The sequence below is a fragment of the Borostomias antarcticus genome, assembly GCF_949987555.1.
Source record: "Borostomias antarcticus genome assembly, chromosome: 13".
Taxonomy (NCBI): Eukaryota; Metazoa; Chordata; class Actinopteri; order Stomiiformes; family Stomiidae; genus Borostomias; species Borostomias antarcticus.
In genome coordinates this window covers 18,688,280-18,703,594 of record NC_140246.1, presented here as the reverse complement: position 1 = coordinate 18,703,594, position 15,315 = coordinate 18,688,280, and the positions used below count along the sequence as shown (strand labels likewise).

Here is a 15,315-nt window from a genome sequence, read left to right as displayed (position 1 = left end):
CTATCTCTCTCACACAAACACACACACCATTCTATTGATAACTTACACACTACTGCTGCTATTGCACTACTGTATTGTATTTTGCTCCTTACATTTTGAGTTGATATTTTTATTGTTATAACTATTGCACTGTTTTATATTGTTATTACTTACCATTGGAGGACAAAGCAAAGTAAGAATTCCATAGTGTGGTGTAACCGCTGTGTCTAACCATGCACATGACAACAAACTTCTTGAATCTTGTATTCTATTCAGTCCATCCAAATGCCACAATGACGTATATGGGCCGTAGAAAATAGTTGTCGCTGCCTAAACCGCACAGATCATGGTCTCTCTTGTGCGGCTTGGTTTTTGTTACTATATGTTTTTTGTTTCTCTCTCTCACACTGTCTCTACTCTGTATCTAGTGTTTTGTTTTCCAACCTTGCGGTAATTCTAGGGGGGTCATTAACGTATCTCTCTATCCACAAACACACACACACACACACACACACACACACACAAATCACAAACATTACTTAAACATATTTCCACTGTTGAGATACACATTCCAGTTACCTTTCTTTCAGAACGTGTTCTTTTTTCATTTACACATTTTCATTCAAATCACAAGTAGGCCTACATGTTATTAAGCGTGGCCTTTATTTTGAAATCCCTGTGATATGAGTGAGGCTGCGCTGACTCCTCTGCTTTTGTTCTGCTCAGTCTGTTGGTGGAGGAGGCGAATGGAAAATGGCGGACGGTGTGGATCACATCGACATTTACGCCGATGTTGAGGAGGAGTTCAATCAGGTATGCACACACGGATAGTCCCTTATGCCGGTGCTTGGTCTTGAGCCCGATGATACTTTGCTGTTATTTTGATCGTTGGGATGCATTAATGAAGCTTCTCGGCCGTTAGCTAGCTATAAAATACCTCAAAGAAACCCGGACGGCTGTTGCCGTTTGACCGTGTGCATGCGCAGCGTTCACTGCGTGACATAAATAAAGTAACGTTACGCAAGGCATAGCTTGTGTACTGGTTTACTACTTCTCTAACGTATTTATAAAATATATCAACATGCCTTTCTTTTGAATCTCCAGCCAAAGTGTTAAAACTCTATTGTTTACGGCCGAGGCACATTAGTGGCGCGGAGAAGGCCTTGCGAAATCAAGAGCATGGCCGAGCGCGCCGTCGAGCCATGGCGCTCCGCCGCTGTTGGCTTGATCGACTGGTGTTTTTATTGTTATAATTCACAGTACTGCCCTGCCGGGTTTAGGCTACAAATTATGCGAATTGTGACATTATTATGATTATGGCACAGCGCGGGATTGTTAGTAGTTTCCCTCACTTTCCCTCCTAGGCTAAGCTGCAGCGTTGTAGGGCTCGCGGAGGAACACTCCCCCAGGCGGCAGCTCCAGTATAGTGGATGGTCGCAGCTCCAGTATAGTGGATGGTCGCAGCTCCAGTATAGTGGATGGTCGCAGCTCCAGTATAGTGGATGGTCGCAGCTCCAGTATAGTGGATGGTCGCAGCTCCAGTATAGTGGATGGTCGCAGCTCCAGTATAGTGGATGGTCGCAGCTCCAGTCTAGTGGATGGTCGCAGCTCCAGTCTAGTGGATGGTCGCAGCTCCAGTATAGTGGATGGTCGCAGCTCCAGTATAGTGGATGGTCGCAGGTCCAGTATAGTGGATGGTCGCAGCTCCAGTATAGTGGATGGTCGCAGGTCCAGTATAGTGGATGGTCGCAGGTCCAGTATAGTGGATGGTCGCAGGTCCAGTATAGTGGATGGTCGCAGCTCCAGTATAGTGGATGGTCGCAGGTCCAGTATAGTGGATGGTCGCAGGTCCAGTATAGTGGATGGTCGCAGCTCCAGTATAGTGGATGGTGGCTCGCCTCGCGCGGCAGGTCTTTCGAAGTCGCGAGGTTGTTTTTGTAACGTAGAGAGCCGCGCGAGCCTCCTCTTCCTCATTCCTCTCACGCAGCCGACCTTTATACAGCTAATGTGACGCAAAGCCTACTTGGTTTTGCACATTGCTTCTGCATGTTAGTCAAGCTGCTTGTTGCTGCATGTTAAATTGTGTCCGGTTGAGCGAATCTATTTTTTGTTTGGTTGAAAAGTTTTAAATCTTAGCTGCCTTCCAGTGCTGTTATCAGGACTAATAAACTATTAAAAAGGACTAGATTAGTATTTACTATTGTCAGCCCTGCTATAAGGTTATTTACGATCATATACAACAGTCCATATCAACCTCTTGACAGACTGTACTCTTGAGACAGTGCTCATGTGTCATGTCACAGCTAAGTAACATGAGCAATATATGATCGTAAATAACCTCACAAGAGGACTGCTAAATGCCAAACTAGTCCTGGCTTTAAGGTCACACACCCTGTCAGGAATGTAAAGCCTATCAGCTGACCTACCCACGACCAAACATTACCATCTCTTATCTTTCGTGGTCTGGTTTTCTCCCCTCACAGGAAGCAGACTACCCTGTCCACGACCAGATCGACCTGTACGATGATGTCATCTCGCCCTCGGCCAATAACGGGGATGCGCCTGAGGACCGGGATTACCTTGACAACCTGCCCGCTCCTGGCGGCCAGGAGGGCGGGAAGAGTGCTCCGCCCAACGTGGTGTACACCTACACCGGGAAGAGGATCGCCCTGTACATAGGAAACCTCACATGGGTAGCTCTCTCTCTCTCTTTCTGAGTATGTGTGTGTCTCCCTCTCTGAGTGTGTGTGTGTGTCTCCCTCTCTGAGTGTGTGTGTGTGTCTCCCTCTCTGAGTGTGTGTGTGTGTCTCCCTCTCCGAGTGTGTGTGTGTGTGTGCATGTGTTCACTACGGAACCCTCATAGTGATGACATTGCCTGTGTGAGGATAAGAGGATTGTGAGAGAAATATTTGATTGTACATTGTGGGTTAGGCCTATTGACATAATGTTACATCAGGATTGAGTTGCAGCAGAATGTTTATTCAGAGTCTTTCTCTTCTTCAGTGGACCACAGATGAAGATCTGACAGACGCCATTCGATCAATAGGTATCAACGATGTGCTGGAGATCAAGTTCTTTGAGAACCGGGCCAACGGACAGAGCAAAGGGTGAGTGGACCTGGGCCCATATATATTTCACTGCCTAAAGCAATCAATTAGATATATTTATTTATTGATTTCCATTTTGATATTTAGATACTTTTTCTTTTAAAAAAGTAAACCCCCGTAGTCTGTGTCATGGCGTAGATCTGGCAGCATGTTGAGGAAGGCGTGGTCTCTGTCATGGCGTAGATCTGGCAGCATGTTGAGGAAGGCGTGGTCTCTGTCATGGCGTAGATCTGGCAGCATGTTGAGGAAGGCGTGGTCTCTGTCATGGCGTAGATCTGGCAGCATGTTGAGGAAGGCGTGGTCTCTGTCATGGCGTAGATCTGGCAGCATGTTGAGGAAGGCGTGGTCTCTGTCATGGCGTAGATCTGGCAGCATGTTGAGGAAGGCGTGGTCTCCCGCAGGTTCGCCCTGGTGTGCGTGGGCTCGGAGGCCTCGTCCAGAAAGCTGATGGACCTGCTCTCCAAGAGGGAGCTGCACGGCCAGAACCCCATCGTCACGCCCTGCAACAAACAGTCCCTCAGCCAGTTCGAGATGCAGTCCAGGAAAAGTAGGTGGACATGCTGCGAGAGATTGGTTTGGTTTTTATTTAATAGCCTTTTTATAACCCCGCCTTGTTTAGTAAGTTAAGAACAAATTGCCATTTACAGTAATGACTTAGAAAAGAGCCAGAGCGCCTCCTAGAGGTACAGGGGTGGGTGAGATTAAAATAACATGGAGGGAAAAAACTGTCAAACTCATATTTGCAGCAGCAAACCAACAGCAGGCAAATACTACAGCAACAAACAAAACGAGCACATCACAATATACTACAGCTACAAAAACATCACAATATACTACAGATACAAACACATCACAATATACTACAGCTACAAACGCATCACAATATACTACAGCTACACACATCACAATATACTACAGCTACACTCATCACAATATACTACAGCTACACACATCACAATATACTACAGCTACAAACACATCACAATATACTACAGCTACAAACACATCACAATATACTACAGCTACACACACATCACAATATACTACAGCTACACACATCACAATATACTACAGCTACAAACACATCACAATATACTACAGCTACAAACGCATCACAATATACTACAGCTACAAACACATCACAATATACTACAGCTACAAACACATCACAATATACTACAGCTACACACATCACAATATACTACAGCTACAAACACATCACAATATACTACAGCTACACACACATCACAATATACTACAGCTACAAACATCACAATATACTACAGCTACAAACATCACAATATACTACAGCTACAAACACATCACAATATACTACAGCTACACACATCACAATATACTACAGCTACACACACATCACAATATACTACAGCTACACACATCACAATATACTACAGCTACACACACATCACAATATACTACAGCTACACACATCACAATATACTACAGCTACAGACATCACAATATACTACAGCTACACACACATCACAATATACTACAGCTACAAACACATTAAAATATACTACAGCTACAAACATCACAATATACTACAGCTACACACACCACAATATACTACAGCTACACACATCACAATATACTACAGCTACAAACACATCACAATATACTACAGCTACAAACACATCACAATATAGTACAGCTACACACATCACAATATACTACAGCTACACACACATCACAATATACTACAGCTACACACACCACAATATACTACAGCTACAAACACATCACAATATACTACAGCTACACACATCACAATATACTACAGCTACAAACATCACAATATACTACAGCAACAAACGCATCACAATATGTAAGGGATAATCAACTCACAGGTGTGCGTTAAACGGTTTTAATGCACGACGTGGAGGCCTCCGCAAAGGCAACCACCCGGCAAAGACAAATAAATATGTGCCATTTACTCGCATTTTCTACATTAAAATATAAAGAAATGTTCTTTGTTGCTCATTGCTGAGTTTCATTATAGTCCCTCACTGCTAAATCACGTTGCTATGGAATTACAAATTGAATATCATATTTCTTGGAGGAACAGCGATGATATCCAATAGATACAGATAGCTTTATTTGTCCCCGAAGGGCAATTCAGTTTCTACAGTCCACCGACTACATATACACATTCATACTACACATACACATTCATACTACACATACACATTCATACTACACATACACATTCATACTGCACAATCATCATCAGTGACAGAGGAAACACGATAAATGGCATGGAGTTAGGCAGAGAGCAGAAGTAAATTCTTCACTAAGAATACAAGAATAAATAGAATAAATAAAATAAAGTGCCAACAGGGGCAACCAACATGTGGTTTGTGCAAAATAGGTGCAGAAAACTCTTCATTCAAGAGAGGTACTCTGCGTTCAGCAGCTTAATGGCAGAGGGAATGAACGATTTGGAGTGACGGTAATAGTTAACATGGGTTTGGAACTGTAAGTGAAATGGAAAGTGTCCGTTACCTTTTCTTTCAGCAATGTCTCTACACCCTGGATACGACTTAGCAACCAAACAATGAGCCTAGCAACCCAAACTAGCTAATTCCATAGCCAACTGTACCCATATATCTATGACTGTAGCTACCTGATATTGCTAGATAGCAATGAGCGAAGTGTAGGCTACTGCATATTTGCTGTGCAACATATAAATCGTCCAGCTGTCAAACCTAGTTGCCAACAAACTGTATGATAGCCAGACACCTGATTGTCCTCAACTTCAAAAGTATTGTTTTCATGTCGTGGTATATCACTGTCAGTCCTATCTTACGTTCATTGTGAGTTGATTTGCAAGGACGGGATGTCATATTATTATGCTAAGCAACAGGGTATTAGAATCCAGCAATTGCCTCTTCACACTGATATATTTGGATGCCTTATATACTGTATAATGAATAAACGAGGCAGAGACCGTTTTCCATACGTCTGGCTTCTTGTACTGCAACTCTCAGACTGACGTTACAAAATCATATCTGGCTCCTACACCACTACAGTACACTACAACTGACAGTGATAGGCTAGCATTATAACACAAAGTGAAAAAGCAGTTTTTGATTTGGGGACAGTGAGGTGTCTGGCTATCATAAAGAGTTTGTTGGCAAATAGATTTGACACCTGGACAATGGATGCGTTGCACAGCAAATATGCAGCATCCAACACTTCATTCATGGCTAGCTAGCAGTGGTACAGCAGGTTATGGGATTAGCTCATTTGAGTTGCTGTTCATTAATTAAGATCGGTAATTAAACTTCAGCCGTACTACGTGTGCGTATACACGGTTTTAACGCACGTCTGCTGGCCAATCAGAAGAGTATAAACTACAGCAACAAGCACATCACAATATACTACAGCTACAAACACATCACAATATACTACAGCTACAAACACATCACAATATACTACAGCTACAAACACATCACAATATACTACAGCTACAAACACATCACAATATACTACAGCTACAAACACATCACAATATACTACAGCTACAAACACATCACAATATACTACAGCTACAAACACATCACAATATACTACAGCTACAAACACATCACAATATACTACAGCTACAAACACATCACAATATACTACAGCTACAAACATCACAATATACTACAGCTACACACATCACAATATACTACAGCTACACACATCACAATATACTACAGCTACAAACACATCACAATATACTACAGCTACACACACATCACAATATACTACAGCTAGGGCTGAAAATTAACACCCACCACCCGCCAATGGCTGGTAAAATGTCCATTTGGCGACAAGTTCGGAGGCTATCCGCCACGCTGGTGGGTAAATGTTTGTACCAATAGAGTCACGTATTAAATTATGCGTGCGATGTTGCCACATCCATGCCATAGACCGGCGTTCTGTTTGTTGTGTGTTGCACTTAAATAGCTCCCCTGCTGCACCAAATAAAGTTACATGACTGTTGCGGAGCCTCGCGCACTAGGAGAGACTTGGCTACTCGCGCACAGAAAATCGTTCCCATTTACCTCAGAGGACGCGCGCTACTACAGTCGACACCTGTGGAGAAGGCGAAGTCAAATTAAATGAATTTATTTGAAATTTTACTTTGGCCTCTTCCTTAAGCAGGTTTTCAACATAATACTATTATCTGGATGAAAAGTACTGAAACAGATGTATACGGTGATAGTGGTGTGTATGGTGATAGTGGTATGTATGGTGATAGTGGTATATATGGTGATAGTGGTATATATGGTGATAGTGGTGTGTGTGCTGATAGTGGTGTGTGTGCTGATAGTTGTGTGTGTGGTGATAGTTGTGTGTATGGTGATAGTGCTGTGTGTGGTGATAGTTGTGTGTGTGGTGATAGTTGTGTGTGTGGTGATAGTGCTGTGTGTGGTGATAGTGCTGTGTGTGGTGATAGTGCTGTGTGTGGTGATAGTGGGGATGCGTAGGTGAGGTCCTTGCCCAGCCCTGCCTGTGACCCAGTGGAGAGATGAGATTTGAATGTTGTCCCCCGTGCTCTGCTACCCTCATGTCCAGGTACACAGTCAGGACAGATGTCCGGCGAGGGCAAGGCCGGCCCTCCCGGTATCGGCCCCCGCGGAGGATTCCCCATGGGCCGGGGCAGGGGCAGGTTCCCGGGCCCCCCGGGCCCCGGAGGAGACCGCTTTCCCGGGCCCATCGGCCCCGGAGGCCCCCCGCCACACTTCCCCGGTGAGTCCCGCCCCGCCGTCCAGAACAAACACCCGGGTCCAGTCAGGTCATGGGCCAGAGCATGGAGTGAACGGTGAAGACGTGTGGGTGTGGGTGTGGGTGTGGGTGTTTCTAGAAGCACAGGAGGTTGGCCACCTCTGTTCTCGCCTTGCTGTACGGCTATGAGTCCGATCTTATCTCTCTACTTTCTCCTCCCAAATGGCTAGAAATCATGTTTCTACGGCCGCTGCCTCTGGCTTTCTCAATGCTTCCATGACCTTTAGGAGTTTTAAACCCCTAATAACTCCAGCAAGACTAGACCTAGACCAGCTATTCTAACATTACAAAGACTCACTAGACCTAGACCAGCTATTCTAACATTACAAAGACTCACTAGACCTAGACCAGCTATTCTAACATTACAAAGACTCACTAGACCTAGACCAGCTATTCTAACATTACAAAGACTCACTAGACCTAGCTAGCTATTCTAACATTACAAAGACTCTAAATACTCATAGAACGGGCCTGGAATCAAATCAAACTTTATTTGTATAGCGCATTTCATACACAGAGGCAACACATGCGCTTTACAGAGAGCAGTGGGGGTATGGTGGTGGGCATGGTGGGCGTAGGTCCCACCCCTACATATTCCAGAGGGAAGCAAAAAAACGGCTCTAAGCCAACGGCTGAAAACGTGAGCTGTAAAAATTCTTCCTGACTTCTCTCAACGAGACGATCCAGCAAGATCCTGGGAAACAGTGGTGTGTTTGATCAGAAGGAGTGATTCTGCTGTGTGGTGTGTTTGATCAGAAGGAGTGATTCTGCTGTGTGGTGTGTTGATCAGAAGGAGTGATTCTGCGGTGTGGTGTGTTTGTCCTGTCCTTGTCTGCTCTCCTTCTCATCTTCATCATTTCTCATCCTTCCCTTTTTTCCATCGTGCTTATTTTACGCCAGCCAGTCAGCCAATCAGCTGGGCGGGCAGGGGGAGGAGTCGGTTGTGATTGGTGTTTTTCTCCCACTAGGGCCAGGGATGAGGCCTCCAGAGCTCATATCCCACAGACACCAGGACGGACATCTGATGGACATGAATTTCAATTGCTTCCCGCCGGGACGAGACGGGAACTGGAGACCCAGAGGTGAAACGCCTCAACTCCGCCCACTCTGACTAGAACAGAACCACTGATTCACTAGGATACATTTGTCTTTACTGAATCGACTGACTGAATCGACTCAGTCACTGATTAGACTGACTGACTGAATCGACTCAGTCACTGATTAGACTGACTGACTGAATCGACTCAGTCACTGATTAGACTGACTGAATCGACTCAGTCACTGATTAGACTGACTGACTGAATCGACTCAGTCACTGATTAGACTGACTGACTGAATCGACTCAGTCACTGATTAGACTGACTGACTGAATCGACTCAGTCACTGATTAGACTGACTGACTGAATCGACTCAGTCACTGATTAGACTGACTGAATCGACTCAGTCACTGATTAGACTGACTGAATCGACTCAGTCACTGATTAGACTGACTGACTGAATCGACTCAGTCACTGATTAGACTGACTGACTGAATCGACTCAGTCACTGGTTAGACTGACTGACTGAATCAACTGACACACTGGTTAGACTGACTGACTGAATCGACTCAGTCACTGATTAGACTGACTGACTGAATCGACTCAGTCACTGATTAGACTGACTGACTGAATCAACTGACACACTGGTTAGACTGACTGACCTGACCAGGCCAGACACTGTTGATCCTGAGTTGATTCATGCTGTCCTTCACTTTTCATCTCATTCTTTTTTTTCTTTTTTATAAACCTCCCCTGAGTATCTTTTTCACTCACTCTTTTCATTTCTCCCCTTTCATATGCTCTGTATCTGTCCCCCTTGTTCTCTCCCTGTCTCTCTCTCTATAATATCTCTCTCCTCTGTTCTGCCCGGTCTCTAAACCACGCCCGAGTCATTTAGTTTTGTCTGGCTCCACACAGCTGCTACTGCTGGATAAAGTGGTCTGCTTCATTCAGAATCTATAGGGACAAATTAACACTTAATTATCCTGGGTGGTAGTAGTGTGTGTGACTGAAGGGGGGTTGGGGGGGGGTGGTAGTAGTGTGTGTGTGACTGAAGGGGGGGGTGGGGGGTGGTAGTAGTGTGTGTGAATGGTGGTGGGGTTGTGGGGATGGTAGTAGTGTGTGTGAATGGTGGGGTGGTTGTGGGGGTGGTAGTGTGTGTGACTGAAGGGGGTGGTAGTAGTGTGTGTGACTGAAGGGGGTGGTAGTGTGTGTGAATGGTGGGGGGGTGGTAGTAGTGTGTGTGTGACTGAAGGGGGGGGTGGGGTGTGGTAGTAGTGTGTGTGAATGGTGGGGGGGTTGTGGGGGTGGTAGTAGTGTGTGAATGGTGGGGGGGTGGTAGTAGTGTGTGTGTGACTGAAGGGGGGGGTGGGGCGTGGTAGTAGTGTGTGTGAATGGTGGGGGGGTTGTGGGGGTGGTAGTAGTGTGTGTGACTGAAGGGGGGGTGGTAGTAGTGTGTGTGAATGGTGGGGAGGTGGTAGTAGTGTGTGTGAATGGTGGGGGGTGGGAGTAGTGTGATTCAATGTGTAGGAAAGTGATGTAGGAACTCAATTTTCATTTAAAAAAAAAATATATATACACTACAGTGACTTTGGTGATCATTTTTGTTACTTCCGCATTTTAAAAATCGCTAAACCGGAAGTGACGTAGACTGGGGGAGTCCGCTAATTTCAAATACATTAGAAAGACGAGACATGGCTAGTTTTGACTAGGGATGCAATCAATTAATCGAAAATCGATTAATTGATCGTTAAGGATTTACTCGATAATGGGATTTTACTCGATATAGGATTGTGTACCGTAAATCCTCTAATAGTGGCCGGGGGCTTTATTTACTGAGCTGCAGAGAGCCCCAGGCCTTTATTGGAGGTAGGCCTATATTAGAGGCAGGCCTTTATTTCTTCAAATTAAACTCTCATGTAAATAATCCCTTAATTTCAGAACTTTTATTGCAAAAACGTTGCACAAACCAAAAAATATGCCCTGTGTCATCCATCAAAACAAATCAAAGTGGCTTACCGGTATGTAAACAGAAAGTGGCTACGTTAACGCCCACTGTGAGGCGACAACGCCACAAGAACTGTAAATGTATAAAACCAGACAACGTTTGGTGATAACAATTTAGCTTTCTTTGTAGCTCAAAGTGTCCTCTAAACTAAATTCCTGTTTTCAAATCTAGCTGCGTTGTGTCGGTTTTAAACTGGGTTGCTAATTTGGACGACAGTGCTGCAATTTGGAATCCTGGAGGGGGGCTGCGTTAACTCCCATTCCACCAACTCCTATGGACAGTAGGCTAACAGTAATATGGAATTCTCATACAATTACGAGGCATCGCCACGCTATATTTTCAGGGAGACACTTCACAGAATTCATAGTGATGATTTGTGTTCGTTTTTATATAACTGAATCTGCACATAAGCAGAAAATATGAAGGTAGACTCTCTATGATATGTAATTGTAGGAGTCGGTTACTTTTCCGTTGCAGTTGAAAATGTCGCTAGCACAAGCCCAGAAATCAGTCTTCGGCGTTTACGACCACCACTCTCGAGTGCGGGCGTTAAGACCACCTTATACTTCTAGCTCCAAGCTAACTTTCTTCCGCCCACTACCAGCTAGCTGTGCTCTTTTCTTGTCAGCTAAGCGCAGTTCATCCTTCTGCTTTCTCTTGCTGCTCAGCCAGCACCGGGAGCTGAAGCTGCAGCCGTGCGTAATATGTCTCAGTCATGGCTCTCCTTTTGGGCGAGCAGTACGCAGCCGCTCCTGCTATTGGCAGCATGGACATGGAGGTTGAGAACTCTGTACGCGGCATGCCTCCACAACTGGATACAAATCCGGAAGACTGGTGGAACGTTAACGCCACGAGATTTCCCAGATTGACACAGTTAGCACGCCAGTACCTCTGCATTCCCGCAACACCAGTGCCATCGGAGAGAGTATTTTCTAACGCTGGACTGCTTGTTACCAGGCTCCGCTCCCAACCATGGATGTATTAATAGAACTCACACCCGAACACGTCTGATCTTCCTTAACAAGAACAAGTAGGCCGCTAAATGTCAGATGTGCAGATTTCGTTAGAATAACAGAATAATTCGTTCTGTTAGTTTTTCCTTATTAAGCAAGTTCATTTTGGAGGAATGTTAAGTTAATGATTTATTTTCATTTTAATAACCTAATTCCTAATGTTGAGAAAGGAATAAAACTGATTGAGGAATGTTGATGAGAAAATAATACGACGGATTGAGGAACAAAAACGTTTATTATTATTATTATTATTATTATTATTAATATAATTATAGCATTTTTATTGAATTAATCCATTAACTGATCGTTAACATTACCAATTATCGATAAAGAAAAATGGCTAAAATTGACATCCCTAGTTTTGACAATGAAGAGGAGGTAAATGTTTATACAGGAACATATGACGGACCACAGCCAGCCAGAAGGCAAACAGAGCAGGAGCCTAGGGTTAGAAGGAGGATTGATGGTCAGAGGAGAGAAAATGAGCTGTGGTGTACGGAGAACCAGTGGAGAACTGGGCAGGTGTCTTGTTGAGTGACCGGTGCTAGCTAGTTCACATTTTAACAATCAAACATAGAGGCCACCAATAACAGTGACCATTTATATTAACAATGGAAGCAAATAATATCATAAGGCAGATAATCCATATATTCAACAACAATGTAATTACCGTTTCATGTGCCTGAGCACTGGCGCCTGAGCATGCGTGCAGCTTGTCATTATTAAACTTCATGGCTCAAACGTGTTTTTGCATTCCCACTTTTTTTTATAAGTGAAATTTGAGCTACTTGCCCTCCTTTTCTAATACCTTGGGAAACGTCTATTGCTAGTGCGTCTATTGCTAGTGTGCGCACTGTTACCATTGCACACTTTCATACACGGGTCACTAAAGATTAGTCTGCTGCATGCAGTTTACCAATGTGAGAAGACTGAGGCAAACTGGTGTGAATGTGGTGACAGTGCAGACTCGTGGCGAGGTGGCGTTCTGGCAGAGCGCGCCGAGGTGGACGGCAGGTCAGAGCGCTCCGAGTGCGCCGGTGACACGCGCTTAGAGTCCCGTAACACAAATGATGGGTTTACCCGATCAGGTAGGCTACATAATGTGCCTATGGTTGAAACTGGGTAGCCTAAGATGTGCAGACCTCGAAACTGCGCACAGCGTGTGACGTGTCTATGGTTGAAACTGGGTAGCCTAAGATGTGCAGACCTCACAACAATGCGCACAACACGCGCCAGATATTCGTATATAGTTCACATGAATTTCCCTCTGGGATCAATAAAATATACGGATATATTGAGCAGGTTTGAATACACGATCTTTATGCTAGATTTGTCTGTAAAGTTTGAGTAGTTTCTTCTAATTGATCATACGCGTAGCAATGTTATCCTACGATAGATTATTTCCATTGGCTTACCTGGAAGAGCGCATAGATGTGGAGAAAGGTCTTAGCGAGACTAGCCTGCCTGTTATTTTTGTACCTACCACTCAGCAGACATCACAGGAGTAACTTGTAACAAAGTAAACTTTATTTCTATAGCATCTTTCACAGGCCAGGGTCACGAAGTGCTTTACAATGTAATAAAAGCAATAATAAAATACAAAAAAAAAACATTATATATAAACAGAACAACATGAAGCTAGGTAAAAGCCGGTCTGAACAGGTGAGTCTTTAGCTTCGATTTTCAGAACGGCAGAATGTCTATCATCAACAATAAACTGAGAGCACTTAGTATAATAATAAATAGCATGAATGTGTTACTTGTAAACTATTACCTATGCACTCTAAGCACTGTTTATTTTTGAGGAGATTGTACTATAATGTACTATTTTGTCATAGAGTGCACACCAAACTAAACAGCAAGGGGAGTCGATACTTAACCATAACTGAAATTAATGTGCATCAGTCTATCATGTAGTCTAGTCTAATCTAATCTAATGTAACTCCACGCGTTGACAGGAGCCTGCACGCCATTCTGCATTAGCCAGGTGTTTCAGCAGGGGGGTGTCCAGTTTCCACGCTTTGTTTGATGGGTGCTTGTGTGGGAAGTGCCAGGCCACGCCCTCAGCTTTGGAGAGCATGTGTTATGTCTAAACAATATTAATTTGCATGAATCAACCGCGGGGGCAGTGGTCCCTGCGTGTGGACCAGTGGTCCCTAGCGGCGGGGGTCACGGTCCCTAGCGGCGGGGGTCACGGTCCCTAGCGGCGGGGATCACGGTCCCTAGCGGCGGGGATCAGACCACAGTTTTGGATTCAACCCCTGTTGTATTTAATGCAGTGTGGCATGTACAAAGAGTATAGATTCATTACCTGATGAACGATGGAATGGTTTGATGTTACACTGAGTTTGCACAGATGGTTGAGGAGCCAATGGAAAGGTCTCTTGGTCCGGGTGGTCAAGGACTGCAGGCGGTGCATCTGTCCCTTCACTTGTTGCAGCATCTCCCAAAACCTTATAATACACCAACATGACACCACATTAATACATTAGAAATGTATTGGCTGGCTAGCTGTGCTAACAAAATCACCAAGCTGTACACTTCAGCTAATAATTGCAACAACCTCTGGTGGCACAGCTGATATGGACGGCAGCACCAACTGCATCTCGTTTCCCTGATAGTGGTGGCGAGTGAAATAATGCCTCGTGCACTAACGTGCTAATTTCTGCATGTATACCACAGACACCGTACAGGCTACAGGCGTTTACCAGTCCGTAACATAATGTAAGCAAACTATGGTGAACAATAACGCCTTACAACAATTAGTAATGTCACATTATGCTGACAATTTGGAAGTTTGCAAACGTTGGAAAACAACTCACTCTGCACAGTTCCTGCTTTCGTTGAACTGAACCTCGGTGTCCTGGCCTAGGCGGGGTTGATCTGAACCTCGGTGTCCTGGCCTAGGCGGGGTTGAGCTGAACCTCGGTGTCCTGGCCTAGGCGGGGTTGATCTGAACCTCAGTGTCCTGGTCTAGGCGGGGTTGATCTGAACCTCGGTGTCCTGGTCTAGGCGGGGTTGATCTGAACCTCGGTGTCCTGGTCTAGGCGGGGTTGATCTGAACCTCGGTGTCCTGGTCTAGGCGGGGTTGATCTGAACCTCGGTGTCCTGGCCTAGGCGGGGTTGATCTGAATCTCGGTGTCCTGGTCTAGGCGGGGTTGATCTGAACCTCGGTGTCCTGGTCTAGGCGGGGTTGATCTGAACCTCGGTGTCCTGGCCTAGGCGGGGTTGATCTGAACCTCGGTGTCCTGGCCTAGGCGGGGTTGATCTGAACCTCGGTGTCCTGGTCTAGGCGGGGTTGAGCTGAACCTCGGTGTCCTGGTCTAGGCGGGGTTGAGCTGAACCTCGGTGTCCTGGTCTAGGCGGGGTTG

General features: G+C 45.0%; 1 protein-coding gene across 2 annotated transcripts in view; it reads left to right on the top strand.

Annotated features, from left to right (window-relative positions):
• The first annotated feature begins 705 nt into the window (after positions 1-705).
• Positions 706-15,315, top strand: part of cpsf6 (cleavage and polyadenylation specific factor 6) — a 27,420-nt gene continuing 12,810 nt past the window's right edge. For both annotated transcript variants that reach the window (XM_084447817.1, XM_084447816.1), the window contains exons 1-6: positions 706-792; positions 2,463-2,672; positions 2,983-3,086; positions 3,488-3,633; positions 7,677-7,850; positions 8,855-8,968. In XM_084447817.1, coding sequence (XP_084303943.1) covers positions 733-792; positions 2,463-2,672; positions 2,983-3,086; positions 3,488-3,633; positions 7,677-7,850; positions 8,855-8,968 — 808 coding nt within the window. In that variant the 5' untranslated portion in view covers positions 706-732. The remainder of the gene's footprint in view (positions 793-2,462; positions 2,673-2,982; positions 3,087-3,487; positions 3,634-7,676; positions 7,851-8,854; positions 8,969-15,315) is intronic.